Source organism: Hirundo rustica, chromosome 14 (assembly GCF_015227805.2).
Source record: "Hirundo rustica isolate bHirRus1 chromosome 14, bHirRus1.pri.v3, whole genome shotgun sequence".
NCBI classification, from domain to species: domain Eukaryota; kingdom Metazoa; phylum Chordata; class Aves; order Passeriformes; family Hirundinidae; genus Hirundo; species Hirundo rustica.
The window spans coordinates 2,617,220-2,644,778 of NC_053463.1; the positions used below are offsets into that span (position 1 = coordinate 2,617,220).

Here is a 27,559-nt window from a genome sequence, read left to right on the forward strand (position 1 = left end):
TAACGCCGCAGAGATCATCCCTGAGTAGGGTGGGGTCTGCAAGGAGAGGAAATACCTTTAGTTAAACCAACTGATACAGCTGGAAAAAAACTGTAAACTGCTGGGACAAAACATTCCACACCAGGCCCGGAGTGGGGCTGCTGATCACGAGCCCTTTGTGTTTATTTTCCATCTGCTAACACAGATCCTGTCTCATGTTTTCTCTTTTCTTGCCCCATCTTTATTTAAACCTCGGATATAGAAATCTTTAAATAGGACAAATTATGGCTGTCAGCTCGAATCTTGTTTGCTGTTTCAAACACCTGCATTTAAATCAGCAGCTCCATGAGAAGTTTTTTCGGTTTGCATTTTAAATGGGTTAATCAGTGCATGCAGTGCTTTGAACTAAAGTTGGATACTCTCAGAAAGGAAAAGCTTCTGGGTTTGAGACTTTAAAAATAGCCTGGGCAAGACAGTAATAAAACATACTGTGGAGAGCAAGCTCAGAATGGCATGGAAATAATTCAGATGATCTAATAGGTCTCACTGCTATCTTGTGAGAGGCTTAATCCTGCCTCAGCATGAGTTTAGTGTGTAACACTAACGGCACCCCCTTCATGTTGTCATGGACTGCCAGAGAAAGAGGTACTGTGTAAAATACCCCTTCAAAACAACTGAGAGTATGGGCTCGATAATGGACAGCAGTCACAGTGTGGAACCTGCTGTCTCTGGGACATCTTTTCCATCTTTAAATGCAATGTTCAGAGCAGCAGGCTGGGTATTCTGTAATAGAATCAGAAGGAGGAATTCTTGCAAATGTAACAAAATCCATTCACAATGTGTTCTGCGTGTCTGAGGTGATTAAGCTGTGCCAGCCTTGGATTTGTTTAGATCAGTAATAATGATGTTCTTAGGTTGTCCTGCTATATGAAATAAATAATATTTCCTGTGTGGGATTAAAAGGTGAACCTTACAGTGATTCGGTACACCCAGTATTACCTTTTAATGCTTTGAGTAGGCATTTTACCATTTTCTCCCCTTCTTTTAAGGTATATTTTTATCCCTGCTCAAATCCTCTTCCTTTGCTGAGCAGCTGCCATTTCAATATGTTATTTTTATCCAGCCCAGTGAGTGTGCTGCGTGCTGCACAGCCAATGTCAGCCTGCAGAAGCCTTTCCCTGGAGACTTAATTGCATCTTCTTTGCAATGTACTCGGCCTCCCTGAGCTGAGCCTGGGATCCAGAGCCTGATTTTTTAAATCTGGGTCTTCCAGATGGCAGTTTGAGCATTACTGTCATAGTAGTAGATTGACTAAATATTTCCTTGTTAAGTGGCACTGAAATGTCTTTAAATGCTTTATGACTGGTATGCTACTGAACTACCCAGTATTTCAGTTCAGAACATCAGGTTATTGCCTGGAAATGATGCAAGGTGGGATGGATGAAAGCAGCTTGTAGGACATCTGCTTCCAGCCCTGCAAAGCACTCCTGTAAAACCTGGGTGTGAACAGCTCAGTGTCTGCAGGAATCCTGGGAGTGTGACACAGCCTGGAAAACTAAACACACTTCTGCACAAAAGGGAAGGGTTTAGGAGTGGAGTAAGGTCAGACACTGGCAGGGTTGAACAGCAGCCCCAGATTTTAATTTTGAAAAGCCAGAATGCTGAAAAGTTGCACCATTCAGGATTTCTCTGAGCAAGCAGAGAGACCAAGCTGTATTTTTAATCATCACCCCCTTAATATTAACCTGAAAAACCATGGCAAAATTGAAGAAAATATGTAAACCTTATAAAATGGTCTTTGATGAAAGAGGTCCAAATAGTTTTGAGAGCTTTTTTGAATATTGGAAAAGAAACTGAACTGGTTGTTTCTTTTTGAGCCATATGGATTATGCAGCATTTTCGTATTAATGGAGTAGAATGAGACATTTGGGTTTCTGTATGATCCAGAATATTAATGAGAACCTGCTGAGAATCAGTCCCAATTCTCTTCAGCAAAGTTTAGGGTCCCTTACACATGCACAGGACAGAACCTGACCTCTTTTAAAATGTAAAATAATACATTTTCAGGTTTTCCACAGCTGCTGTGGTGGTTGTACCTCAGACTTTGGTGTTGATCTCCTTGGCCAGAACCTAAGGGTTAATGATTTGCAATTTTTTAATGTATCCAGCTTCAAATAAAAATTAACAAACCCATCCTTTCAGGCTGCAGACAGTTCAGGTTTGCCTTCATTTTCTTTGGAAACTGTTGATGAGTTACTGTGTGAATGTTTCATTCCCAGGATCTTCCTGAATTTTACCTCCTATGCCAGGAAAGGCTAATGGGATTTGCAGACCTGAGTGCCTATTAATTAAGAGGAAAATCAATTGTTTTACTGTGTCAAAATATTGCAGAACTGGGTCTAATAGCACTGAACTACAGCCCATGCTGAGGGAGCTGGGATGGGGAAAATTCTGTGGGCTTTTATTTGACATCAGCTGTTCCCATTCCTGGTGGGTTAAAGTAGAAGTATTACAACTTTTGCTATTTAATATTCTAAAATAATAACAAGCAGGGGCCCACTTTCTTTCCAAATGTGGCTAATATTCAACATTTGGGGGCAATACTCAATATTTTAATTTTTTAATTGAGGTGTATGTTGAGTTATCCCTGCCTTTCCAATATTTGGGATTTAGCACAGTTTTTGTTTAGAAACAGCCAACAATCTTGTAAGAGTATGAAATCACCTGGGCAGCAGGAAGGGACTAAAATCTTCTATTAATCAACACTGAGATCAGATTCACAGATTGGATTTTAAACCTGCCACAGAAGTAATGGATGCAAACCATACATAATGTATGATTTTACACTCATTAGTTCTTACCTCATAAATTTCCAGTCATTTAAATGGACTTCTGGATTTGTGGCTTCAGCAGAATTGTTTGGAAGAGATGCTGGATTTGGTGAGGATTGGAAAGGTAAAAGTGGGTTGGAAAGAAACAAATCATGTCTGAAACTTGCGAAAAAGAAAGAAGGCAAAAAGGGGAATTAGCCTTAGGTAGTACTCAAGGAGGAAAGATCTCCAGTGAATTTGAAAACAGATTTTTGAGAGGAGGAGCTGGGCCTGGTCAGTCTGGAGAAGGGAAGGCTGAGAGGGGATCCCATTAATCCCTAAAAATATCTCCAGGGGTGTCAGGGGATGGGGCCAGACAAGAATTACTGAGCAGTTTAACCTGTCTGTTACAGAAATGCTGGTTTTGGCATAGCACATATCAAACAGTCATCAAACAACTCTGGTTTTACTTCAGCCCTGCAGGATTTTGAGGTGGGGAACCTTGATTTGTGCTCCGTCCAAAACGGAGCCATTTAGCCCTGAGCCACGGGGTATTGATGTAACCACCCTCTGAGGCCAGGAAATTCCTTTTTCTGCCACCTCTGAGCAGTACAAAAATCCCAGGGTTTTCTGATCTTAATCCAATTTGGGAATCAGTGTCAGGATTCCTGTGAAATTCACTGGAGCAGACCTGTGTTTTTCTGTCCAATCATTTCTCCCAGGCCCCTTGCCATGCTGTCCCATCTCCAGAGCCTGCGTGGAAAATTAAATGCCTCTCATACTTCTCAGACAAGATATTTCCTCGGAATGTATGTGCTGGAAATGATGTGGCAGTCAGGACTCTTTTTAAACACAGCAAAACATTGAAATGGTGCTGAATATTTTCATGTCTAACTCGGTGATTTGATCTTCAGAAGCGGTACAGCCAACAAAATCGTTCTGAATGCCGTGACAGCAGCCTTGCTAATCTGATTAAAACCTTTCTAAGGTTTTCTTGCTTTCTTTTTTTTATATTTGTAGCTTCGTGAAATTAATTCCATCCCTTTTTTTTTTGAGAAGCGAGTTTAATCTTCTGTTTTGTTTAATGTCACTGTCCACCAAGCGGGTTTTGTTTTGGGTTTTTTTGGTTTTTTTTTTTTATCTTTTCTGAATTCTTGCTTTGATAATCTCTGACCATTCTGGATCATCTTCAAAGCTGCCTTTAATTTGGAGCTGTATTTCATGAGTGGTGTCTGTTCCTTGTTTTAGAAGACGCTGAACTCTCCTGCCTCCCTTCCCAAACTGCTCAAACTACCTGTCTTTTTGCTTTTTGCTCACTTTGTTCACTTTTTGCCTTGATGTTGAATCGTTTGAGTCTTTTGTTAACCACATTTTGCATGATCTCTGCCGTCGTGTTTGTGAGCCTTGAAATGGCATGAAAGGAGCAGAAAGAAAAGCCTGAAGTGTTTTTCTTAAACCTGGAGAGAAAGAAGAAATGGGTGTAATGAGAGAGGGGATGAGTTTTGAGAAAAAATAAGGACGTGAAGGCTGAGATGTGAGCATAAAAGGGAAAAAATTGGTCCTAAGAAAGTCATAACTTCTTTAGTCGTGGGCAGTCATTGCTTATGCCCAAGAGTGACTAAAATCTGAATTTTGCATCAATTATTTAAGACATTTCAAGAAAGAATCCTGATGCATATAGAATTTGTGTATTGATTATCCACTGATTTTAATCCAGCATTGGCTAGAATGATAACATCTCTTGCTGAGGCGAATTTGAAAACATGTTTTAGAGTAGGTTTATCCATCCTTGGCTTGATGCTGTGTGTGTTGGAATGCAGACTGGTCAGCTGTGAGGACAGGTTTTTTCCACTCCAGTGTTGATGGTTGGGTTGTCAGGTGAGTGGAGCAGTGACGTGCTGCCTCCAGAGAGGCACATGTCAAATGAGGTGCAGGGAGTGGTATTTCAGCTTTACTCAGAAATCCCATTAGCAGGAATCCCAGCTCAGCACTCAGATTGGGTGTGAGAAAAGGATAAATGTTGTACATGGAATGTGGGGATACTTATATAAATATGTACTTATATAAATACTGCCGGTGCCTGGTTCTGTGCAGCACTTCTGAATCCAGGCAGGGGAACTGGTGATTCTTTTAAAATAATGTTTTCATTTTCTCTTCTCATTTGGATTAGGTGTGGGGAAGTGTGTGGTACAGTTTTATCACATTCTGGGAAAATGAGTGACTTACTTGTGCTCTTCACTGGAAGAATGGAAAACGGGGAAATGTTCCACTGCAGTGGAACTTCTTCACAGTGTGCTTCTTCACAGAACCATGGGAGGGTTGGGTTGGGAGGAACCTCAAAGCCCATCCAGTGCCACCCCTGCCGTGGTGACTCCTTCCACTGTCCCAGGCTGCTCCAAGCCCCAAAGTCCAACCTGGCCTTGGGCACTTCAGGGATCCAGGGGCAGCCACAGCTGCTCTGGGCACCCTGTGCCAGGGCCTCGCCACCCTCACAGAGAGGAATTCCTTCCCAATATCCCATCTGACCCCGCCCTCTGGCAGTGGGAAGCCATTCCCCCTTGTCCTGGCACTCCATCTCTTGGAAATTGTCCCTCTCCATGTTTCTTGTTGGCTCCTTCGGGCACAGTTGGGTCACTCCAAATCCTTCTCTTCTCCAGGCTGAACAATCCCACTTTTCTCAGCCTTTCCTCGTGGGTTGCTGTTGACTTGCTTGTGTTCCAGTTCCCTTCTTGTTTGGGAGTGAGTTAAGAGGGTGGTTAAAAAAGGAACCAAGGCCTCGTGTTGCATTCCAGGCTGTCTTGTGATCATTCCTTCCACCGACAAAAATAAGTTGCTTTGAACCTATTATTGTACTTAAGGAACTGCAGGTTTAGATCTTGCTCTGTAAGTCCAGCTCTGGCAAGTCACAGGCAGGTGATCCAGGAAAAAGCCTGGAAAGAATTCCTGGTGCAGGGATTGGTGATGGTGTGGACAGATACCGAAGCTCTTGGGGTGAAATGCTGCAGATACAGAGTCCAGGAGCACAGTGATACAAACCATGACAGCAAAGATTTGGGAAGGTTTTACAACTTTTCATAAGTTGTTCAATAAATTCTCTACTAGGTTCAATAAATTGTTCTTGTCACTTACAAAATAAATTTTACCTAGCAATTTTTAGCGTGTGACATCCCATTCCTCCCTTTCCTCCTGTCAGAAAGTGTGTCATTAATGAAGTTACCACGTTTGAAGTAGTTTGTGGCTGAGCAGCTGATTCCTGTAATGCTTTTCCTTCTCCCAGCTGCAAACTCTGCCTTTCATTTCTTACTTTCCGAGTGAATTTTGAAGTGTTCAAAAGATAAATGCTGCCAATTATTCCATATCATAAACTGCAAGATGTATTGAGGCAAAAGATGGGATGTTTTTATAACTCCGTGTCTATTCTCCAGCAGTCATACATGAATATAAAATAAAGCTCAATGCCATGAGCGGCAGGGTGCCTGCTTTCCTGAAATACAGTATAATTCCAGCTAACATCCAGTCTCCAGCTGATGGTTGCGCTCCATGATTTGCTCCTTTGCTTTTTTGGTTCCTTATCTCACACCCTGGGGGGGATCCTGGAGGAGAGTTGTAATCAAATACATACAATATTTAAAGCTCCCACTTAAATTGATTTGCCGTATCCCACTGGAATATAATTGGAATTAAGGAACAAATATTGATCCCTGCTAGACAAAACTATAGCTCTGTCAAGGATTTGTAGCAGGTTGGTTTAGGAGAAGATTTCTCGGTGTTCTGCTGTTTGATAGCAAAGAAACTTCAAAGTTACCTTTGAAGCTTCTGTATTTTTGAGATGAAGGAGACTGAATTGGGTTTGTCACATTTCAGGAGTAGTTAAGTGGTTGTGGAAATGCAGGAAAATCCTGTCTGGAGGTTCCTTCAGTCCAGAGTTCCCGTTGGTCTGACAGAGCATCAGCAGTGACACTGCTGCTGGGTTTTAAAGCCCTCACACAAACTGAACTCAGGGTTTCCAGAGTTAACCTTTCTTATCTCATTTCCCCTTCACACTTAGGCTTCAACTGTGGAGTGCCCATCCCTGGAGGTGTCCAAGGAAGGCCTGGACGTGGCACTCAGTGACAAAATTGGGATCAGTCTCAGCTTGGACTCAATGGCCTTGGAGGGCTTTTCCAACCTAAGTGATTTCTGGAATCATGTCCAGGGCTTTCGGGCTCAGTTGCCCAATCCAGGAGTTACCTGGAGCTCCTGACAGAGGTGGAGTTGGAAGCAGGATGTTCCTTCATGTCCCTGCCTGCCACTGCAGCCTGGGAATCAGGGAATCCCAGAATAGCTGGGCTTGGAAAGGACCTCTGGGGATCACCCAGTCCAACCAGTGCCCAGGCAGGGTCACCTGGCCACATCCAGGTGGGTTTGGAAAGTCTCCAGAGAGGAAGAAGAGTGTGGGGGGCTTCTTCCCTAGGATAATTCTTCCACAGGCCCCATCTCTGCAGTGAGGCAGATTTGCTTTAGGCAGATTAAAGCCCTAAAAACCTGCAGCTCGTTCCACAAGCCTTGGAAACAGTCCCTTTGCCTTTCAGTGTTCTCAGCCTCTCCTCCAGCCCTGGTTATTTGATGTCTAAAGTTGTCAACACTCCCTGTTTGCCGTTATTATGCTGAGAATCTGCTTTCTGCCACTCACTCAGGTTCTACCTTTCTACCATGTGAACCCAATTAATCCAAGATAATCACAGTGTTACTTACCTAAGGATTTTGCAGGATGATTGTCCGCAGGGTTTTTAGAGGAAAGAAACCTGTTTACTTTTTGTCTGTCAGTTGTTTTGTGACGGTGACCTGGAATTGAAAATTAAAGATTCTAGTCAGACCTGTACTTGAGTCCTATGGAATAACAGAAACTTCATTTTGTTCCTGTTCTTGACAGAAGGAATGGTAAATACTTGTCTTCAGGCATCTGGCTTTACTTGAAATAAAGCATAATATTTGCATCTACAACAATACTCCTGTTTTTCAGCATTTGTTTGGACATTTTGGACATAAGGTAGAGCTGTATTTCCTAACTTTTTTTTTTTTTTTTTTTTTTTTTAATCTCTTTTTACATTGTGTTTCTTTAAAAGTAAATTTAGAGGAAAAATACAAGTTTTGGCAACTCTGCTGCTTAATTTTGCAGAATCAGTAATTCCAAAGGTGTTAATCCTTGGTTTTACTGTGCAGTGAAATTTAGGCTTCTTTGCAGTTTCATGCTGACTTTGACATTGCTGAAAGTGTGTCAAATACACATTCTTCAGATGTACATATAGAGCTGCTTAATTTTTCTGAGACTGTTTTAAGATTAATAAAATATCACTGCAATACTTTTCACTCTTTGAAGTTTGGTAGCATTTGAAATCCACAAAATAGAGAATCTCTCATATTCCCTTTTAGTGGCTCGGTTTGGAAAACAATTTTTAGGACAGGGATCTCATTTCCCAGTGTCAGGGATGGCTGTAAAATGCAAAGTTCTGATGTGGAATGCACCGCTGTCAGTGCAGATTTGTTACCATTTTGTTCAGTTTGTTCTGTCTTGACAGAATTTCTCATGGATCAGGTGTCCTGGGCTGGTGCCACTCTGCCATGTATGGGCTGTTGTTCCACAGTCAGCATGGAATAATTCCACATCATGTGCTTGGAATAATTTGCCTGGAATGAGATTAAGTGCCTGAACTGGGCAACGTCTCTGCACACATGCAAATGTCTCCTGGTACCACTCGTGGAACTGGTGACTGATCCTTTTGTGTTTTAGAACTGAAATCAAGGAGTGCATAAATAGAGCACCTGTTTTGCCTGCCTTAGAACCACAGAGTCACAGAGTGGTTTGGGTTGGAAGAGACTTTAAAGATAATTTAGTTTCATCCTCCTGCCATGGCAGAGACACCTTCCACTGTCCCAGGGTGCTCCAAGCCCTGTCCAGCCTAGCCTTGGACACTTCCAGGGATCCAGGAGCAGCCACAGCTTCTCTGTGCCAGGGCCTCCCCACCCTCACAGGGAAAAATTTCTTCCCAAAATCTAATCTAAACCTTCTCTCTGGCAGTTTGAAGCCGTTCCCCCTTGTCCCATCACTCCAGTTGAGGACACACACAGCTTTTCATGACATTGTCTGCTCTCATGCTGAAAATGTCATCTAAGAATTAAATTGTAAGGCTCTATTAAATGGAAAGGGATACTTATGTGTGTGATACATGCAGGTAGATAAGATTTTCTGTGTTCTAATTTCAAGTATATATAGCTCTCTGCAAAATCCCTGCTTGGATCTCTAAATTTAATACAGATAATTTAACCCAATATGCAATAAGTAGAGATGTTCTTTAGAATTTTCACTTTTCTTCCCTTGGTTTGGTTAAGGAGATGTTTCATTTGTTCCCTGGTGAAACAGGGTTTGAGGTGACCTTACAGAACCTCTTGTGAAATGTCCTCTTACCTGTGGCAGAAGCATGTGATCCATGGCTGACATGTGAAACGCGTTGTGAAATACAAAATGATGATAAAATCTCACTCTGGAGTTAGAACCAGCCCTGCCTGCCCTCAGGGATTAATGGGGGGGGAAAGCAGTAAAATATTAGAGTTCATGTTTTTAATGGCCTTGTGCACAGCGTTGTCAGTCTCGATACAATTGCAAAGTACAGTTGAGTGTAAAAAAATGTAGGAATAAAGCTCTGCTGGTGTAATGGCTAAAGCAGATTGTGCTTTAGTTATTTTTCTGTCGTTTAAAAGTAAAATTCAGGCAAGTTGAAATGTTTTCTCTGGTTGATTCAAGGATATCCAGCTCAGTTTTAGAAATAATCCTGTGGAACTTTGGTACTTCTGTTTCTGTACAAGTTTAAGTCCTAAGGGAAACAAAAGACAGCCTGGCCCTAAATCACCTTCCCAGTTTCAGTGAAGGCCTGAAGCTCTCTGATATTGGTCATGTTTACTTTCCAAATAAACAACTGCTCACCAATGTTAGTAATAGCAGAGAAAACTTTATTATAACCTTTCAAAAAATAAAAGAAAATCTGACCTCTGACACTTTTCTCCATTTATATAATATTTAACAAACAGCTGCTGATGGTATAAATTCTAAATGCACCTGGAATCAGCAAATGCCAGGTGCTCAACCTGGGCACAGTTTGTGCAGAATAAACGTGGAGCAGATTTGGGGTTTGAGTGATTTAGGATCCCTGCAGCATTTTTCAGGGTTTTTCAGCAGAATGTGTTTGTGGGGTTATACCCTGACAGGATTTGTGGTGCCTCCGATAAAGGGAAGAGAGTTCAGCTCGTTTGATTGGAGGTGAAGACACAAAATATGTGAATTTTGAAATGGAAAGGGGGTAGGAGCCCATTAAATGTCTCAAATGAGGAGAAGACAAAAAATTTGAGTGGGTTTCTTATTCCTGATGCTCTTTAAAATGAACGAAAAAAAAAAAAAAGCAGCAGATTTTTGCAAAATATCATTAACTTTCTCTATGGCTTTATTTCAAACACGGAAATAAAAGGAGGGCTGAGAGGACAAAATAATTGAAGCAGCTGCTAATAGCATTTTAAATTTCAGGCTGATTTTATTGGAAGAACATCTCTGCATTGGTTATTAATGAGCAGTTGAACCAGTTGCATGAACACTTTGCATTTTTTAGGTTTTGTAGCAAAATTCTTGCTCAGATATCCGACGAGATGAATAAATCTCAGGCCCTTCTTGCAATTATCTGAACCACTGAAGAAATGGGGAAGGGAAAAAGAGCTTTGAGGAATCCAAACCAAGGCTGCAGTTGTCTCATTTCTCAGCAAAGGACGGACAAGTGTCGTGATCTACAAATTCAACCTTTCCCTGTGGTTGGTGGCAGTTTAAGGCTTCATTTGTGCAGCAGCTTAGCTGGGTGCTCCTGTAGCAAAGCCTCCTGTTAATCTGAAATTCTGCAAACCAAAGGGGGGACTCAGCTGCCTCCCCGGCCTGCCAAGAGAGCATTCCTTGCCTCAATGCTGTTTGTATTTCACAGAGTTTCACATTGTGTGAAATTAATGGCGTGTGATGAACTCTGCATTCAGGGAGCAGAGAAAGTTTGTATCTGTGCTGTGCTGGGCGAGTTTATAAACTGTGGCTCCTGAGAAATGTTTTGAAATGTCAGATGTCGGTATTTTGCGGCTTAGATGTGAAGCAAACGTTGAAAACAAGAGGCAAATTAAGAAGAGGAAGAGGGAAAAAAATCATAGTATTGGGTTCTCCAAACCTAGTATTTGGCTCTGGAAATAATTCCTAGCTGGTGGCTGATCCTTTTTGGGATGTTTTTCGTGCTGGTAAAGGAGAAAAGTCCTCTTGTGTGGAGTGCCTCAGGTGGGGAAGCTGTGAGGAGTCCCTGGCCTGAGCTGTGGTCTCACATCCACCGTGGAATCGTGTCTGTGTGTTGTTGCCAGCAGTGAGTGTACAGAGAGGAGGAGGCTGTGTGGTTTTGTCAGTAGTTCAGAAACCACAAGCAGGATTTTTATGGCTTTATAGGCAGAGCTGGCTTTGAGAGTGCTTGATGTGCTCCAAAACGTGCAAAGGCTGCTGGGCTCAGGCAGGGACACAGCAAGATTGCTGATGCTTTGTCATTTCCTTCCATTTCTCCTCTGAGGACTGTATCAGCCTCCTGCATTTCCAAATCCCAAATTACCGTGGAAAAACTGTAATTGTAAAGGCCCTCAGCCCTTGAGGTTCTCCCATAAAACCTTTGCTTCAAGAATATGCTCCAGTCTGAAGACCGGGGTTTTGTTATTTTGTGTTCTTGGTGTTAATTGTGAGTCTCTAGCAGAGGAGCGAAACGATCCTGTGGATGTTAAATAATCGTGAAGTAAATTGGATTGATACAGTTTTTATTTGGAAAGAGGAAATGACTCCTGTATTGTTGTGGTTTACAAATATTTAAATGCTTCAACTAATTGCCGGCCTCAGTTTTGAATGGGGAAGCAAAATCAAACACATGATGTGCTCAGAGTTTCTCACAGCACTTGCCAGGAAGAATCCAAGTTTTGAAAACAGTTGGCCTGCTTTCAGAAAGAGATTTTAATGAGATTAAAAGAGAAAGAATGTGCAAGTTTGATTAGAAAGTTTGGCCGTGCTCTGACAATGGGTTCTTGCAAGCCAGCCCAGAAAATGCTGTTGTTTTTAGGGGTAGAACTGATTTGTTCTGAAACATGAAAAGTAGGAATGAGTGGGTAACTCGAATTATTCCAGCACAGTGTCCTGGGTGAGTGTGAGAGAGTCCATCCTGTTGGACACACTGCTGAGTCTAGAAGGCAACTTCAGTGGCCCAATTTCTCCTTGACTTTTCAGTTTTTCAGCTGGTTATTTCCCAGTCAGAATTGACCCAAGGATTTCGTGGGTTGTGCAGAGCAACCTGATTTCAAACCAGAAAGTGTCACACCAATCTTTCGCTTTCCTTGTGTCAGGGCTTCTCCAGCTCGGGTGGAGAGGAGTGCTGGAATATTCTGGAGCTTGGCAAGGCAGAGAGAGCCTGGTGCATGAGGAAAGATCCATTTGCTTATAGGCACACCCCCGGAAACAGCTCAAATAAATAAATAAATGTGCAAATTCGGGGCTAAAATTGCTTCCAAAAGTCTCTTTGATTATCCATATCCACTTGGTCAGCCTCCTGTCACCGTGGTTTATCAGTAAGTAACAGAGCTGGGCTGAGGAGGCCATGGGGGGCGGGGAGGGGCAGCTTGTGAACACTTATTTTAAATGACCTGGATCTGCAAAGCCTTGAGAATCACTGAGTCAGTATAAAGGCAATAAAACGAGGTCTTTTGGTCCTTATAACAATGATTGAAAGGCTGTTTTCTTTCTCATTTAACATGCAGCAAGGACATATGGGAGAAGGCGAGGTAACAATATTCCTCTTTAATTTTCTAATGTTGACAATGTCTCATGGGAGAAATAACATTAAGTTTTTACTAGAGGGCAAAGTCCAAACTTTAAGCTTATAAGGGAGCAGTTTCACACACGTTTACATCGTCTGCATGCCATAAATCAGCATTTTAACTGGATTAGGGAGTACCTGAGGCTGAAATGAGCACAGTGGACATCACCTGGATGGTTTGTGACCGTGGGGGGCTGTGTTGCTGTGTTTGTGTGTGTGTGTTACGAATGCCAATGCTGGAGGAGTTTATTTTGGGAATTTTGGGTGCTGATGGAGCATAACTGCAGTGAGTGGCTGAGCTGCTGGGTTCAGTGTGTGTGTGGAGTTCTGGAAAGAGGGGTTAGGTTTGGGAATTGCTCCCTCCCAACAATACCTGCAGGACTGAGGTCTTAAGAGATGAAACAAATCACAAGTGCACCAGTTCCTTAGGGAAAAACAAGGTTGAAGTCAATATTAACGATTTTTTTTATCATAGTAGGAATGAGGTTTGCCCAGCTACAGATAGAGGTCTGATTATACTTGAGTGGTTTTTTTATTAAAGGTGTGTAGAAGATTCTTGAAATTTCAAGTAAGGCAACCTGACGGAGCCTTCCAATTTTTATTCATATAAATTCTATGGACTGTGGATTTTATTACCTTTTTTTTTTCTCCTTTCAGCTTCTTAGCTGTTTGATTTTTTTCATGGAAAACGTCTGTATCTTGGTCAGATTTTCTGTTTTCAAGATATTTTCTTTTTTTAAATCAATTTCTTTCAAGAGGAGGAAGCAAAACCAGGATAAATTAATCTCACCAGGACATTTCTGTGGTAGATTGGGATGAATCCTGAAAAATCAGACAGTGTATCACATCATAGACAAAAGGAAATGTATACTAAAACATCTAGCATGCCTCATCACTTACTTTCCCTATATATATTTATTCCTAAAATGCTCCTTAAGTGAGTAGAAGTCTCAGCTTGTTGTGTAGCTGTTGCATATTGGAACTAAAGAGGGAATTCATGGCAGAGAACAGCTCCTGTGCTCTATTTATGATACTGTACAGTGGCATTTATAACAAAGAACCTTATTTAAAAGAAATATTATTAAGGAACTCTATGATCAGGGATTATCATAGAAAGATGCTGGACTGTGAGGGGAACATTCCTCATTTTACAACATTTTCTCTTAGAGTGAGGCCATTTACAAAACTCTGTTGTAACACTGAAGTAAAGTTGTAAGGGGGAACAACATTTTCAGTCTTTGCAGTAAATGACAGTGGGTTTTTCCTGGTTTCCTCTGGTTATTTTTGTTATTTACTACTGGGTGGTTTATGATGTGCTCTGATATCAGGTAATTTAAATGTGCAATATATTTAACTGGTAAAATTCTTGTTTTCCCATTTTCACCTTGAAATTGTATCTTCTTCCCTGGAAGAAGCTGTTCACTGGAAAATGGAATTATGTGCCTTGATATTGTGAAAACCCCAAAAACCAAATTGGCTCTTCCCATCCCTTTTTATACTTCTTAAAAGAAACCTCATTGGAAACACAAAATATGGGAAGCTGTCAGCTCGAGCACCCGTTAGAAATCCTGGTTTGTCGCTAGGAGGAACCTTTGCTCTGAAATGAGGCATTTGAGCCGCTGGATGATGCAGAAAACGAAAAGGGTGCAATGAAATCCAGAACATAACTGCTCATTCAGAGGGCAAATCACTCCCAGTTCTGCTGATGCAGCAACCGGTGCATTTTCCCCAATTATTCCAACAGTGTGTGCTTTGTTCTGTTAGTATGGTTTTTTTTCCCTGTTTTTCTTTTTTTTTCCATCCCCCTCTTCAGGTCAGTCTTCGCTGTTCCCAATGGAGGATGGGTTCCTGGACGATGGGCGTGGGGATCAGAGCCTGCACAGCGGCCTGGGGTCTCCTCACTGCTTCTCCCACCAGAACGGGGAGCGCGTGGAACGCTATTCCCGAAAAGTCTTCGTGGGGGGGCTGCCTCCGGACATCGATGAAGGTACAAAACCTCACCCAGGGCACCTGCTGGGCTGGGAAAACTTTTGTCTGCCAGCTCAGGGATGGGTGTTTTCCAAGCTTTGATGTGGAAATGGATCTTTCAAGTGAGTTTAGGCTGTGGCCGTTGTAAGAACAAAATCACGTTGCCATGCATTAAACTGACTTCAGCAGGATAAAAAGTACAGAAGTGCAAAATTAAACAAGGCAGCATCACCTGTGGAAACTCATAAATCCATTGCAGTCATTTTGCAGGCCCCAGAAGTCAGTAGCAGGAAAAGCTGCTCGTAGTTTTATAAGGTCTGTGTGGGGTATCAAGTCCTAGCTTGGTTTGTGGAGTTGAGGTTGTTTCCAGCAATGGTTTTTGTCCTGTGGTAGCTTCTGACCTGGCATGGTGAGAACCCAAACAGGAATGAATCTGTAAAGGGCATCCTGAGGCACCGGGGCTTTGTGGTGGCCCATCACACAAATCACACAAATACACACAAATACTGCAGCTGTTATTGAAATAAAATTAGTAAGTCAGATACAAGTGTTGTGAAGCTTCATTTCACCAGAGCTCTGTGTGTATGAGCCTGCTGGGATAGTGGTTAGAAGAAATGCAGCAATGAAGCTGAAAAGTTTTTTTCTTAATCACAGTACTGTTTTAATCCACACTTTTTTTTTGTGTCAGAGCTTGTAATGCTGTGACATGGCAACCTGAACTTCATGTCACCCATGAGAGTAGTTGCAGCTGGATTATTAGAACTGTATGGATGCAGTGGCGCAGTTCCTGAGAATTAGTGGGTTATGAGCTTTTATTTATAATTATCAGTAGAAAGAAAAGTTTGAGCTTTGGCCTGTCTCGTTTTATAAGGAGTGTTCTGCTTTGTCACAAAGATTCCCCATCAGCACTGCTGCGAGCTGCTGAACCTGGAGGGTCACAGAGTGTTTGTTTATAGGATGAAGCTACCTGAAATCTGTGTCTTTCAAATGTCTGGAGTTCAGTTCATTTTCAGTTCACGCCTTTTCCCTTCTCTCCTGTTCAGATGAGATCACTGCAAGTTTTCGGCGCTTTGGACCTTTGATTGTAGACTGGCCACACAAGGCAGAGAGCAAATCTTATTTTCCTCCTAAAGGTAAATACCTGCAAACCAATTAGATGACTATTTTAATTTTTTTTTTTGTTGTTGTTGTGATAAAACACAAGATTGGTCTGACAGTGACACGATGCTTAGGGGTAAAAAGAATTTAATACTTGGGATTGTTCTAAACTGGTGAAGTTTTGAATATGGTTTTGCAGTTATTATTCACTAAAAGAATGCTTCCTTAATTTCCTGCTTTTACTTTATTCCATTTTCCCTCTTCCCCCCCATTGTTGTACATGTATTAACAGCTTTTTAAAGGCTCCACAGGAGCTGGGAAGGATTTGTCCCTCAGATGAACAACCAGTGCACTTGTGGGTTGGAAATGTGTGCTGAGAGCACCTTAAATCTTCTCCCTTCCTGTGTGGCAGCATAATGTCAAACCTAATTCTGAGTTAAATTCTGATCCTGTAGACAAAGAGACAGCAGTGATGTTTGTGTTTTCCCTTGGCCAGGATATGCATTTTTGCTGTTCCAAGATGAAAGCTCTGTGCAGGCACTGATTGATGCATGCATTGAAGAAGATGGAAAGCTCTATCTCTGTGTTTCCAGCCCCACTATCAAAGACAAACCGGTAGGTGGAATTGTCAGGCCCTGCACAATTCCTGGGTGATAATCACAAATTGGGCTCTTCACCTGCAGTTTTTTCTGTCTTCAGAATGTTAATGTTAAAATTTCTTGAAGGTGTCAAATTAAGAAAAGAACAACTTACTACTTTTGAACTAGACAGAGGAAAGTTTTTTAGTCTAGTTACAGTGCCTATTTTTACTAGAAAAAGATGTATTTCCAGACAGGTATTTTATGGTGAATGTGTAGGATTCATATTATCCAAATGTTGTATGTAACAGTAAATCCTAAAAAAACATACCATGGCATTGAACTGTAAATTATTAACATACAAATGGTTGGGGGGCTGATGCAAGTCTGTCAATAGTTAGGGACAATTCTGCTCTAGTCCTGTGCTGCAAATTTTGGCCAGCTGTAACCAAATACAAATACGGAGCAGCACAGTAACTAAACAGGCAGCTCTGGAGCCTGCTGCACTGAGATAAAGCTGGGACAAGAGGAGCAGTGCAGATCTGTGTGACCAGGGGTGTTGTACAGCACAGCTCAGGCATGATTAAGTAAATGTGTCAGCAGAGGGTGAGGGTTTTTTTCCCCAGAAATTTGGGTGACAAGGAAGTGATGAAATTTAGCACCCTCCAAAGGTCTGTGTGAAGAGAGCTCGTTACCATTTCATTTGGAGAAATCATTGCTGAACGAGTAGAGTTTAGAAAGTACAGCTGTTTAAGAAGTTTACTTCTCTGTAGGACGCTGTTGTAATTTATATTACCGAGACACTTTGAATTGTGAACAGTTAAAAAAACACAGGCTTTTTGTCCGTAGGTTCAGATCCGGCCTTGGAACCTTAGTGATAGTGATTTTGTGATGGATGGTTCCCAGCCTCTTGACCCAAGAAAAACCATTTTTGTTGGTGGTGTTCCTCGGCCTTTACGAGCAGGTACACGCTGCGGCGCTGGGCGTTGGATGCGCAGCCTGGGCCGGGGAGCGCTGGGGGAAGCGAGCCCGGCAGCGAGGGAATATCGAGCGCGGTGCCGCAGTGGGGGATGCGAGGTGGCCTGAGGCTGTGCTTGGAGAGAAAGGAGCCAGCCTAGAGCGCTGTTTGGTTTTGCTTTGTGCTGCAGTGGAGCTGGCGATGATCATGGACCGGCTCTACGGAGGGGTTTGCTACGCCGGCATCGACACCGACCCCGAGCTCAAGTACCCCAAAGGAGCTGGGCGGGTGGCGTTCTCCAACCAACAGAGCTACATTGCTGCTATCAGCGCCCGCTTCGTCCAGCTGCAGCACGGAGAGATTGATAAACGGGTAAGGCCTGCGCCCCTCTGCTCCTCTGCAACGCCCTCTCTGCCTCACAGGGGTCCTTGGCAATGGTGCTCCGGGTTAATCCCGGTTTTAGTGCCTCTCGCGCGCGGCGCGGAGTAAAAGCGGAGCGGTGGGGAGCTGGTGGTGCTGGCACGTGGGAGGTGACTGTGAAAATGGCTTTCTCGAGTTGCTGAGTGTAGTGGGAAGTGTGGCAGCTGCCTTGGCCTTTTCTAAGAATACTGCGCTCCTCAGATGCTCCCACTGCGAGGATTTGTAGTGTTTGTGGGGTGCGGGGAGGGATCTGCCAAGGTATTGGGGCAGCTCTTCCTCCTGCTCTGCAGCCCTTGGGAGAACAGGCAGAACCACCCCAAAGTGTGCTGGGAGTCCCAGAGCATCCTGTAAACTTGTTACTGTGCCCTGCAGCGTCCCAGTCACACTGCACAGCCTGTGCTTGGATATTTCGTTCCTTTATTATTGTATTCCTTATTATTTTAAATTAGAGGAATATGCCAAATGGATCAGCACTTTGCTTTCTGCCCTCTTCATCTCTCTAAAATGTAATTGCCAGTTACAGTGCTCTTCAGACCACAGTTTTGGGAAACTCAGATGTTCACATCTCCTCTTGTAATGCATCCTTTGTCTCTGGATTTTTCCTACATGACTGTCACTGCTGATCTTAATTTTATAGTTAATACAGTGGAAAGCCTCCAAACTTGGCTGATTAGCCCATTATCATTTCACTTCTGCTTTGGCTATAAAGCAGAAGAATTGTAACAACAATCTGACTGTGGGCCTGTGAATTGGAATGTCTTTGTTCTAATCTTGGCTCTGAAATAAGTTCTGTACAGCTTTGAACAAATAATTTGGGCTGCCCTTGTGCAACTTGTGCTTGCATAAGCAGACACTTGGGTGAATAGGTCCATTGAAGCTGGTGGGACTACAAATTTAAGTAAGTACTTGTAAACCCCCCCAAAAAATTTTGCAATCTATTTCCCCTTCTTTCTCTCCTCCCACTCCTTATTTCCTCATTTTTTTGGTGTAGTTTTTGTGTGGGGAGATAATGTTCAGAGAGGATTCATTATAGGAGAGATGGGGTGCACGAGGGAGGTAAAAATACAGCAGCACTAGCTTTAATTGAGGTTCTGTTTATTAACAGTTTTCCAATACTGTTTTTCTGTAAAAAGAAAAATAAAATTAGTTTAAAAAAAAAAAAAAAGTAACAAGAAGGGATTTCCTGTAAAAATTAGGCAAGGAGGTGCTGCTAAAGGGTGTGCCATGAGATAATGCTCAGGAAGGGTTCCGTGGCTGAGGCTCCAACCCTGAGTGGGCCTGATGGAGCTGCTGTAACTGAGGCTTTCTCTGGAGCTGGGAAATCCAGAGATTAATTTATTTAAAATAAATAACTGCAGGGAGCAGTTACAGCCGTGTCACACTCAGAATAAATGTGACAAGGACACCTGAGCCGCAGTTTGGTCCTGAAGGTGGCTGAGCCGAGGGAACAATGCAGAATCACCACGTGAAGGAGGCCTGTGTGGTATCTTTGTTCTTTTAGCACTTGGAGAAGGCAGCAGTCCTCAAAAAACCCCCAACCTCCCACTGCACAGCAGATTAAGGGATGGGGAATGTGGTGTTAGGAATATTTGCCTGCCTCTGCTCTTCTACAAATTGACTGAGTTGGCAGGGCGGGGTTTTGGGAAATGCAACTCGAGCGCTGTAAGAGGAGAAAAGCAGGTCATTAAAAAGGCTGTTCTGCTGTGTCTGAGCAGTTTATGTGTCCTGTAAGCAAAAGTGACATCAAACTGCTGCAGTGCCATCTGGACTGTGATAAAATTGGGTGGGTTTAAAAACCCAGGAACTTGTGAATGTCCTTATTTGCCTGAGGTGTGTCCGAGGCCTGTGAGGTGCAGAGAGGAGCAGTCCCAGGCCAGATGCAGAGATAACAGCAGAGATACCAGTCACAGCCTGGGTGTTTGAAAATGTTGGTGAAAACAACACATTAAATGAGCTTCAGAGAAGGTTCACAAACCCTTCTAGAGCAGGAATTTGTACCTATATTTATTTCTGCTGTTCTGAATTCCTGCCCATCACCTGGCCCTTAATGCCAGCAGCGTAGGAGGGCATCAGTCCCCTGTTAAGCCTCTCATTTGATCCCCAAAAGATCAGGTGGATTTCCTTTTGCTGAGAGGACTAAGCCATGGAAAAAATACAGAAATGAAGTCTTTATTTAGAGAATAAATGAATTGTCTTAACGTTGGGAATCCAGACAGTGCAATTTTCAGGCCATGTGCATATTTAATCAGCAGTTACTGTGTTGTATAAACAGCTTCCATTCCTGCCTGAAAGGGACGGAGCTTAATTGGGCATCGAAAATAACTCCCATAATTATCCAAGGTTTTGGTGTCAGTCAACAGGTTGTTTGAGCCTTTCTGTAAATCAGTGACAGCAGGTGTGAGACCCATGGTCAGCACTGATCTCTGGGGGTTTTTCTTAAGGATCAAGGAAGGCATAGATGCGTCGAAGTATCACGAGGGGGAAAATCTTGAATGTAGCATTCCCTACTGCATAACTGCTGGCTGCCCTGCTAAAACACGGGTGTGGAATTACGAATTTGCCCCGGAGAGTGACCAACTGTCTTGTTTCGTGGCTGCAGGTGGAAGTTAAGCCATATGTCCTGGACGATCAGCTGTGTGACGAGTGTCAGGGCGCCCGCTGCGGCGGGAAGTTCGCCCCGTTCTTCTGCGCTAACGTGACGTGTCTGCAGTATTACTGTGAATATTGCTGGGCTGCTATCCATTCCCGTGCCGGCAGGGAATTCCACAAGCCCCTGGTGAAGGAGGGAGGGGATCGCCCAAGACATATTTCATTCCGCTGGAACTAAAGGATCGCTCATTTGCAGGCCTCCAATTAAGTGCACTCTTCTGTTCTCCCGACCGCCCTCCCCGCCCCGCCCCTCACTCACAGCATGTCCTTTTGTAGTAGTCTGTAATTTAACAATAGTCTAAACGAAAGAATGACCTATAAATGGGTATTTTATAGAATCTTGTCATTGAAAACTGTATTGGGAACTCCTTTTCGTATCGATAACATGTTGCGAGCGAGTTGCGTTCTCGTGTCTTTACTACCCAGAGAACACTTAATTTCCTGCAACGTTTTCTTAGAGGAGAGAAAAATATTAAGAGAAGAGAATTGAAACAATAGAGTATTTTGGTTTTTTAATTAAATTATTGTTAATAAAGAACATAATAATACTTTTATTAAATAACCGTGTAACAATAACACTATCAGTCTGTTCTGACACTTTTCCCCCAGGGAAGCCTGTTTTTGCCTCTCTTTTTATTGTTTGGTTTGTTTTTTTTTGTTTGGACTTTGGATTTTTCCAGCAACAGATGAAGTTAGCATTTACCTACCAACAGGAAAGAGCATGTTTAAAGCAACAGAAATGCATGAGCAAAGTTGAAGCAGCACTATATTAATGATCTTTTTTGTTTGGTTGTTTTGTTTTTTTTTTTTTTAAAACTTTTTTAAGGGTTTTGAGGCTGAAATTTTAGCTCGGTGTGTATCTGACCGTGCCTCTGGCTACCACCCACATCCAAATTACTAACGAGATAGCAGAGCTTAGTATATTTTCATCAAAATGATTACATTTTAAGAATTCCTGAATGTAAAAGTTGAGTAAAGTTACTACTGAGGGGGGAGTGCACTTTTTTTTTCTTTGTGAGAACTCAATTGTCTGGTTACAGCCCTAGATATCCTACCAAAGCTAGAGTAATGACAACTAGTGAACTGGCATTTCCTCTCCTGAAGGATAAATATATAGATTTTATTTTTGATGGCTATATATAACTCTATATCCTAATATACTAACATTCATCAGGGGCCAGCCTTTGCTCTCCATTTTGACGTGAAAAAGTAGAAAAACCTAAAGATACCTCAAGGATATCACTGATTTTTACTGGAGTTTTGATATCCCATTGTGGCACACAAACTCAAATTGGCTGCTTATTGGTTTCCCATCTTGGCTGTAAAGTCAGTTTTCAGTCCCCTCAAATTTAGCAGTAACAGAAGGCACGAATGAAATCCAGGAGTTTCCAAATCCTGCTTTGCACCGTTGGCCCAATTTTGTGCACGGAATGGTGCAAGTGTGCCGATGCCTTTCTTACTCTTCCTGTAGAAAGAATCCCAGCTCAGATCCCAGCTCTTCAGAACTAATTGTGGGGAGATAAAGACGAGCAGGTGGAAGTGCCAACACCGCTAATTAACGCCGGCTTTATTGGAACTCAGTCCTGCCTTGAGAAGCATCAGCCCAGGACACGTGAACCGAACGCTGACGAGTGGGTGCAGAGGGTTTAGTTTGAAACAGATGAAATGAAGGAGTAGTTCTGAAAATTAATTTTTAGTACTTTTGAACTAAATGCCCTGGCCAACTTCTCCACCAAGGATGTAGCAGTGTGCAAACAAAGTGATTCTGTGGCAATCTCTGCCCGGCCCCAGGGGCCTGGAACCACCCGAGAGTCTCCCAAACCAAAGATTTGCCCTGGCACTGCTTGGAAAACATCTGCTCCCTTCAAAGCCCCCCTCATCCCTTTCCCCCAGCCCCCATTATCTTTATGAGAAGCAGTTTTTCTGTTCAATACAGGCTTTAATGAACTGATACCTTACCAAGTTCCAAAGGTCAAAATGGAGACATTTGCTGTCTATTAGTCAAGTATAGCAAGGGAGCTGCTTTTACTGAAATCCCTGAAAATATTGACAACAGTAATGCAAATGCAGAGTGCTCTTGTGTAGATTGTCAGGGACTTTTTTTTCTCTGAAGTACCTAATTCTAGTTGGAATGTTCCTTTCATTTTTTTTTAATGCTTGTAGGTGGCTTGGGGTGTGCTATTGTGCCGATCCTACCCAGCAAACAGGTGAGGTGGGTTTCCATTACAAGAAAATAACACTGTTTGAGAACTAGCTTTGAATAATAATTTTTTCCCTTTGTACATGACCTGCTGAATTTCGGTACAGTGTTTTTGTAGCTAACTTATTTTGTCATGCACATAATGTATATTTGTTATGCACTACTTTTGTATATCTTGTTTTTCCAACAGTGAGCATTTTTAGGCACACTTTTCACTGACGGGATATCTCTTTATGCAATACCTCAATTTTTCATATTGCAAAGAGTAGCTTTTTGTACTTTTATTACTGAGAGATCTTCATATACTTCATTTTTTAATATAAATAATTTTAATAAATTTTATTTTCTTATATTCTGCTTTTTATACATTTCAGTGCTCTGCATACATTTTGAATTATGGATGTTGTGCACTGGCAATGCTATTTTAGAATCTGCAGAGAAAAGAAAGCATGTTGCTTAAACATCTTAGCCCAGCACCAGGTATTTGGTGTACATATAATTTAAGAAATAGTATATGTAAAGTTGAGAATTAATGAAGAAAAAGCATGAAAGTGACAAATGACACTTGTCTTTAGACCCTTGAAATTTAAATGCATAAATATAGTGTAGAAATTTAAAAGTCAAGAACCATCAAAATTGTCTACCGCTTCTTACTGAGTTTTTAAAAATTATACACAAATGCGGACGTTTTTGGTGAATGTTTAGCCATTTTTATTATTAATAAAGAATCGATGTTAGGTGTTTGATGCAGAACCGTGTCTGCTCTTTTAAATTATATTTAAAGAATAAAAGAGAGCCTGCTAGGTGGGCAGGCATGTAATGTTAGTATGCATGACTAATGTAAGAAATCGTTATTCTACTAATATTCACTTGTGATTGTGTGACAAGCGTGTTTACAGATCCTTTGGTTACACTTCGATTTACAGGGCATAAACAATTCTCTCCATTACTCTGTGCTTCGCGAGTGCTGGCCGAGCCTCCTGATTGCACTGTGGGGTTACCGTGTAGCCCCAGGCTCATTAACGTGCAATTAGCTACCGGTGGGGGGGTGTCATTAATGAGCAGCGGCGTTCCCGGGGTGGGGGGAGCGACAGAGTAATTCCATGGTTATTTTTGCAATGTAAAATAAAGTGTTTCTGATTATTTTATATGTAAAGGAACCCCACTGCCCCGTGCTTTTTTGGTATAGTCTCTACTTCTCCATACACAGACCTCTGCAGAATGCAAATTTCAACCTTGCAGTGACTGAATTTAGCCTTTTATAAGGATGCTGTTGGAAAGACTTGATAATTCACCCCTTGTGTTTTTGAAGAGTTCAAACCTTCTGTTCAAAGGTGATTTAAAACTTGAATGTGATGAATTGTGGCAAGTTAACTTCAAGTTATGTGCAATACCTATTTCAGACTTCTGGAAGATCTTTGCAGTGTAATTCTTTGTTTTTAATTGCAGACATTTAAAAATGTCATTTTCTACTGTTCTAGTAAATCCTCTTTCTTGCTGGTGTTTCTAAAGAAAAGAATCAGAAATCAATCTTTCTACTAATGTAAATTTGAGATTATTTTTAAAAAAAAATGGAATAAAACGTTTTGGTCATTTGCTTTATTTTATTATCTTATTTTAAAGCTACTGTGATAGCATTGTAAGAATTGGGACAATATTGTATTCAACTGTTTTATTTTTTATATTTTTAAATTTTAAAGTATAATTAGTTTTTATAATTTTCATCAGATTTTTTTGTTATATTTTTTGGAAGTGAAACTTTTAGCAAGTGGGTGTCTAGTTTTTACTAATCCCTAATATGTTTTTCCCCCGATGTATTGCTCATATTATCAGAAGGAAAAGTTATTTAAGTATGTCAGTTAATTGTACTACTTGGCTGAATTTCCATATAGTTTTTACTGTGTATGGGGAGGTTGTAGTATTTATTATAGCATTTTAAATAAGGGTAATTCATTTTTTATTAAAGTCATTTTCACGTTTAAGTTCATATTTTTGTATGTTCTACTCTAAGTTATATAACACAAGTTACTTTTTTTAAAGAGTTCATTTGTTGAAGTGCTAGTGAAAATTAATGTTATTAAATAGTTTGCAAATGACTATTTATACCAGTATGCATATAATTTTTAAATATTTGTAATGTGAGATGTTGAATGAATAAAACTTTTAACTCAATGTTTCTCCTTAACCTTTTTATTTTGAGCTTCCTGCAGGAACTCCTTCCTTTGTGGCTGAAGCTCCTGGGGCTTGGGGAGGGGACTTTAGTGGGGTGAAAAGGGCCTTAGGGGAAGTTCTGCTGCCCCGTTCTGCTCACAAACGCAGCAAAGGTTCCTTGCAGAGGCGAAGATGCAGCAGGCGAGGAGAGCGGCCACTGAGGCACAGGTAAGCCCACAACGGATTGGGCTGGAAGGGACCTTAAAAACCATCCAGTGCCACCCCCTGCCATGGCAGGGACACCTTCCCCTGTCCCAGGCTGCTCCAAACCCTGTCCAGCCTGGCCTTGGGCACTTCCAGGGATCCAGGAGCAGCCACAGCTGCTCTGGGCACCCTGTGCCAGGGCTGCCCACCCTGCCAGGGAGGAATTCCTTCCCAACATCCCATCTAAACCTGCTCCCTGTCAGTGTGAAGCCGTTCCCCGTGTCCTGTCACTCCATCCCTTGTGCAGGGTCTCTCCATCTTTCCTTCAGCTGCTGGAAGGCCACAGTTGGGTTCAACAATGAACAATCTCAGCTCCTCCAGCCTGTCAGAGACCTCCGTGCAGTGGGACACAGAGAACCAGGGCAGAACCCAGCAAGGCAGGGTCAGACAAGGGATCCTCTTTAATTGTCTCAGGCCTGTGATCTGACAGTATCAGAGAACTTGCTCGTCTCAGCCTTTAATTTAAAATACCTAAACTTGAAATACCTGAAAAGCCGTGTGAAGTGTTGCTACCTTACAGATCTGCTCTTCAAGGGCTGTTCAGCAGGTGCTTAAGGAATCCCAGAGTTGTCACTGATCTCGAGTGCCATCCCTGGAGGAATTGTGATGCAAATGTTCAGTGGGTGGTGACTCTCACTCCTTTGTGTGGGTGCTCCTGAGCTCTGATCATTTCTGCCAGCGCTGATCACTTCACTTGCTTTTGCCTTCCCCTGGTGCACGTGGAGCAGCTCCAGCCTTCGGGAACTGGCTTTTCACAGGAATGCGAAGCTTTGCTGGTGGTTGCACGCAGATATTCCCAATTCCCCTGCCATGACTGTTTGAACAGAAGGCTGAGGTGGTTGGGATCAGGAGTGGCTGGAGGTGCCCTGCCTGCCCAGGGAGTCAGGAATTCCTCAGTGCTCAGTGCCAGCCACGCAGCTCCAGACACCCTCGAGCAGTTCCAGCGTGACTTGGCTGGGAAACTTTATCCCTCTGTTCCCTGCGCTGGGATTGTGAGGAAACAGCCACAGCTCTTGACATTGTTTTCAAGTGCAAATGGTCTTTTAGACAACATGTGCTTCCTTATGTGTTCATGTTTTTTCACGAGTGTGACAGACTTGAAATCTGGTCCTGGAGTACGGGAGGTTTAAGGCTTTGGGTGCCGTGGTGGTGGAATCAGCAATGTCCTTCACAAACACGGCACTCACTCCCTGCCTGACTCCAGTTCAAAGTCCTGAAACTTAGAGAGTTTCCCCGGGTCCAACATTTGATTTAGAGTTGGGGATTAAAGTGTCTATTCATTCTAGAATTCTGCTGTTCTGAAGATGGCAGAATGCTTGGTGAATGTTTAAATGTTCTTACTAGGCAGAGTCTAAAACAATGAAATCAATAAGGGGAAAGATCTGGATCATTCAAAACTCCAAATAATCACTGTTGGGAGTGATAGGCTGATTCTGAATTGCCAGTAAGTTTCTTGGGCAGATGACACAACAAATCCATTTTGGGTTTCACTTGCACTGAAGCTGTAAGTAAATTCTCCAGGGAGGCTCCAGAAGATGGAGGTAAACCATGCTGGGTGGAATTCCAGAATTCCCACCGTGTGTGAATTCCAGCTTTTTCCTTGCTGCAGGAGCTGCCCCCATCACAGTGCCCCGGAGCTCTCTCGGGTGCTACTTGCACTGAACGAGCTGCCACATTCCAGGCCGGTGCAGGAGGTGGATGGAACCAATCTCCCCCTGATTTAAAGGCTGAGCTGATCTCCAGGACAGGCTCTGAGCTCTCGGGTTGTTGTGGGACACCTTCAGCTCAGTCCTGACTCTCCCGAAACGCCCGGTGAGGCTCCAGGGAACCTGGGACGAGTCGTAGCCTCGGAAAGGGGAGATGAGGAGAAATGCTGCCATCCCTTCCTCCGTGTGAAATAAGCTGATTCAGTTTGTCAGAGTGAAAAACAGCCTGTGGGATAAGAATATCCTCACAGCTGTCTGTGCTCTCAGAGGAACTGAAGGGGGTGAATCAGTGCTCTGAATACATCACTGAAAGCCTTCCTGCATCCCCATGCTCTGATTGATGCCATCAGATATCACCTGTTCTCATGGCACAGGAACTATAATTTCCTGATTTCTTGCAGGGCTTGTCAGAGAGACAATTTGATGCTAAATGCTGATTTATTTGAATGCATCTCTCCCTAAGGGAAGCTGCCTCAGTCACTTTGTTCCTGAAGCGTGGGAGACTGTGTTCATTTAAGGTTCCTCCACAAAATTTGCTGGTCCAAAGTTCTCAGTCCTCCCGGTATACATAAAATACAGAGATGTATTAAGTCAGTGTTTGATTGCATTTTTCCTCCTGAAATTTAATTTTGGTGAGTCATGAAAGCTGAGATTAAATCCTCTGAGCACAGCACAGGCCAAGAATGACTGTGAGGACACATGTTTGGGTTTGTATTATTTTTAATGGTTAAAATGGATGTAGTTTTATTGCTCTCAGCTGTGGGGTATTTTTTAATCCCAAAACTATGAGTTGCTTTGCTTTTCATGGGAGTGAAGAACGTTGGTTTTAAATGGCAGAGCGATGGGGTAGAGGCAGTGGACACACACTGTGTGCCTCAGTAA

General features: G+C 42.5%; 1 protein-coding gene across 1 annotated transcript in view; it reads left to right on the forward strand.

The window, feature by feature from the left end:
* Nucleotides 1–24,728, forward strand: part of CPEB4 (cytoplasmic polyadenylation element binding protein 4) — a 38,183-nt gene extending 13,455 nt beyond the window's left edge. The window contains exons 3-8 of the mRNA XM_040077859.2: nucleotides 14,499–14,672; nucleotides 15,697–15,786; nucleotides 16,248–16,366; nucleotides 17,179–17,293; nucleotides 17,478–17,659; nucleotides 20,307–24,728. Coding sequence (XP_039933793.1) covers nucleotides 14,499–14,672; nucleotides 15,697–15,786; nucleotides 16,248–16,366; nucleotides 17,179–17,293; nucleotides 17,478–17,659; nucleotides 20,307–20,534 — 908 coding nt within the window. The 3' untranslated portion in view covers nucleotides 20,535–24,728. The remainder of the gene's footprint in view (nucleotides 1–14,498; nucleotides 14,673–15,696; nucleotides 15,787–16,247; nucleotides 16,367–17,178; nucleotides 17,294–17,477; nucleotides 17,660–20,306) is intronic.
* The last annotated feature ends 2,831 nt before the right edge of the window (nucleotides 24,729–27,559 follow it).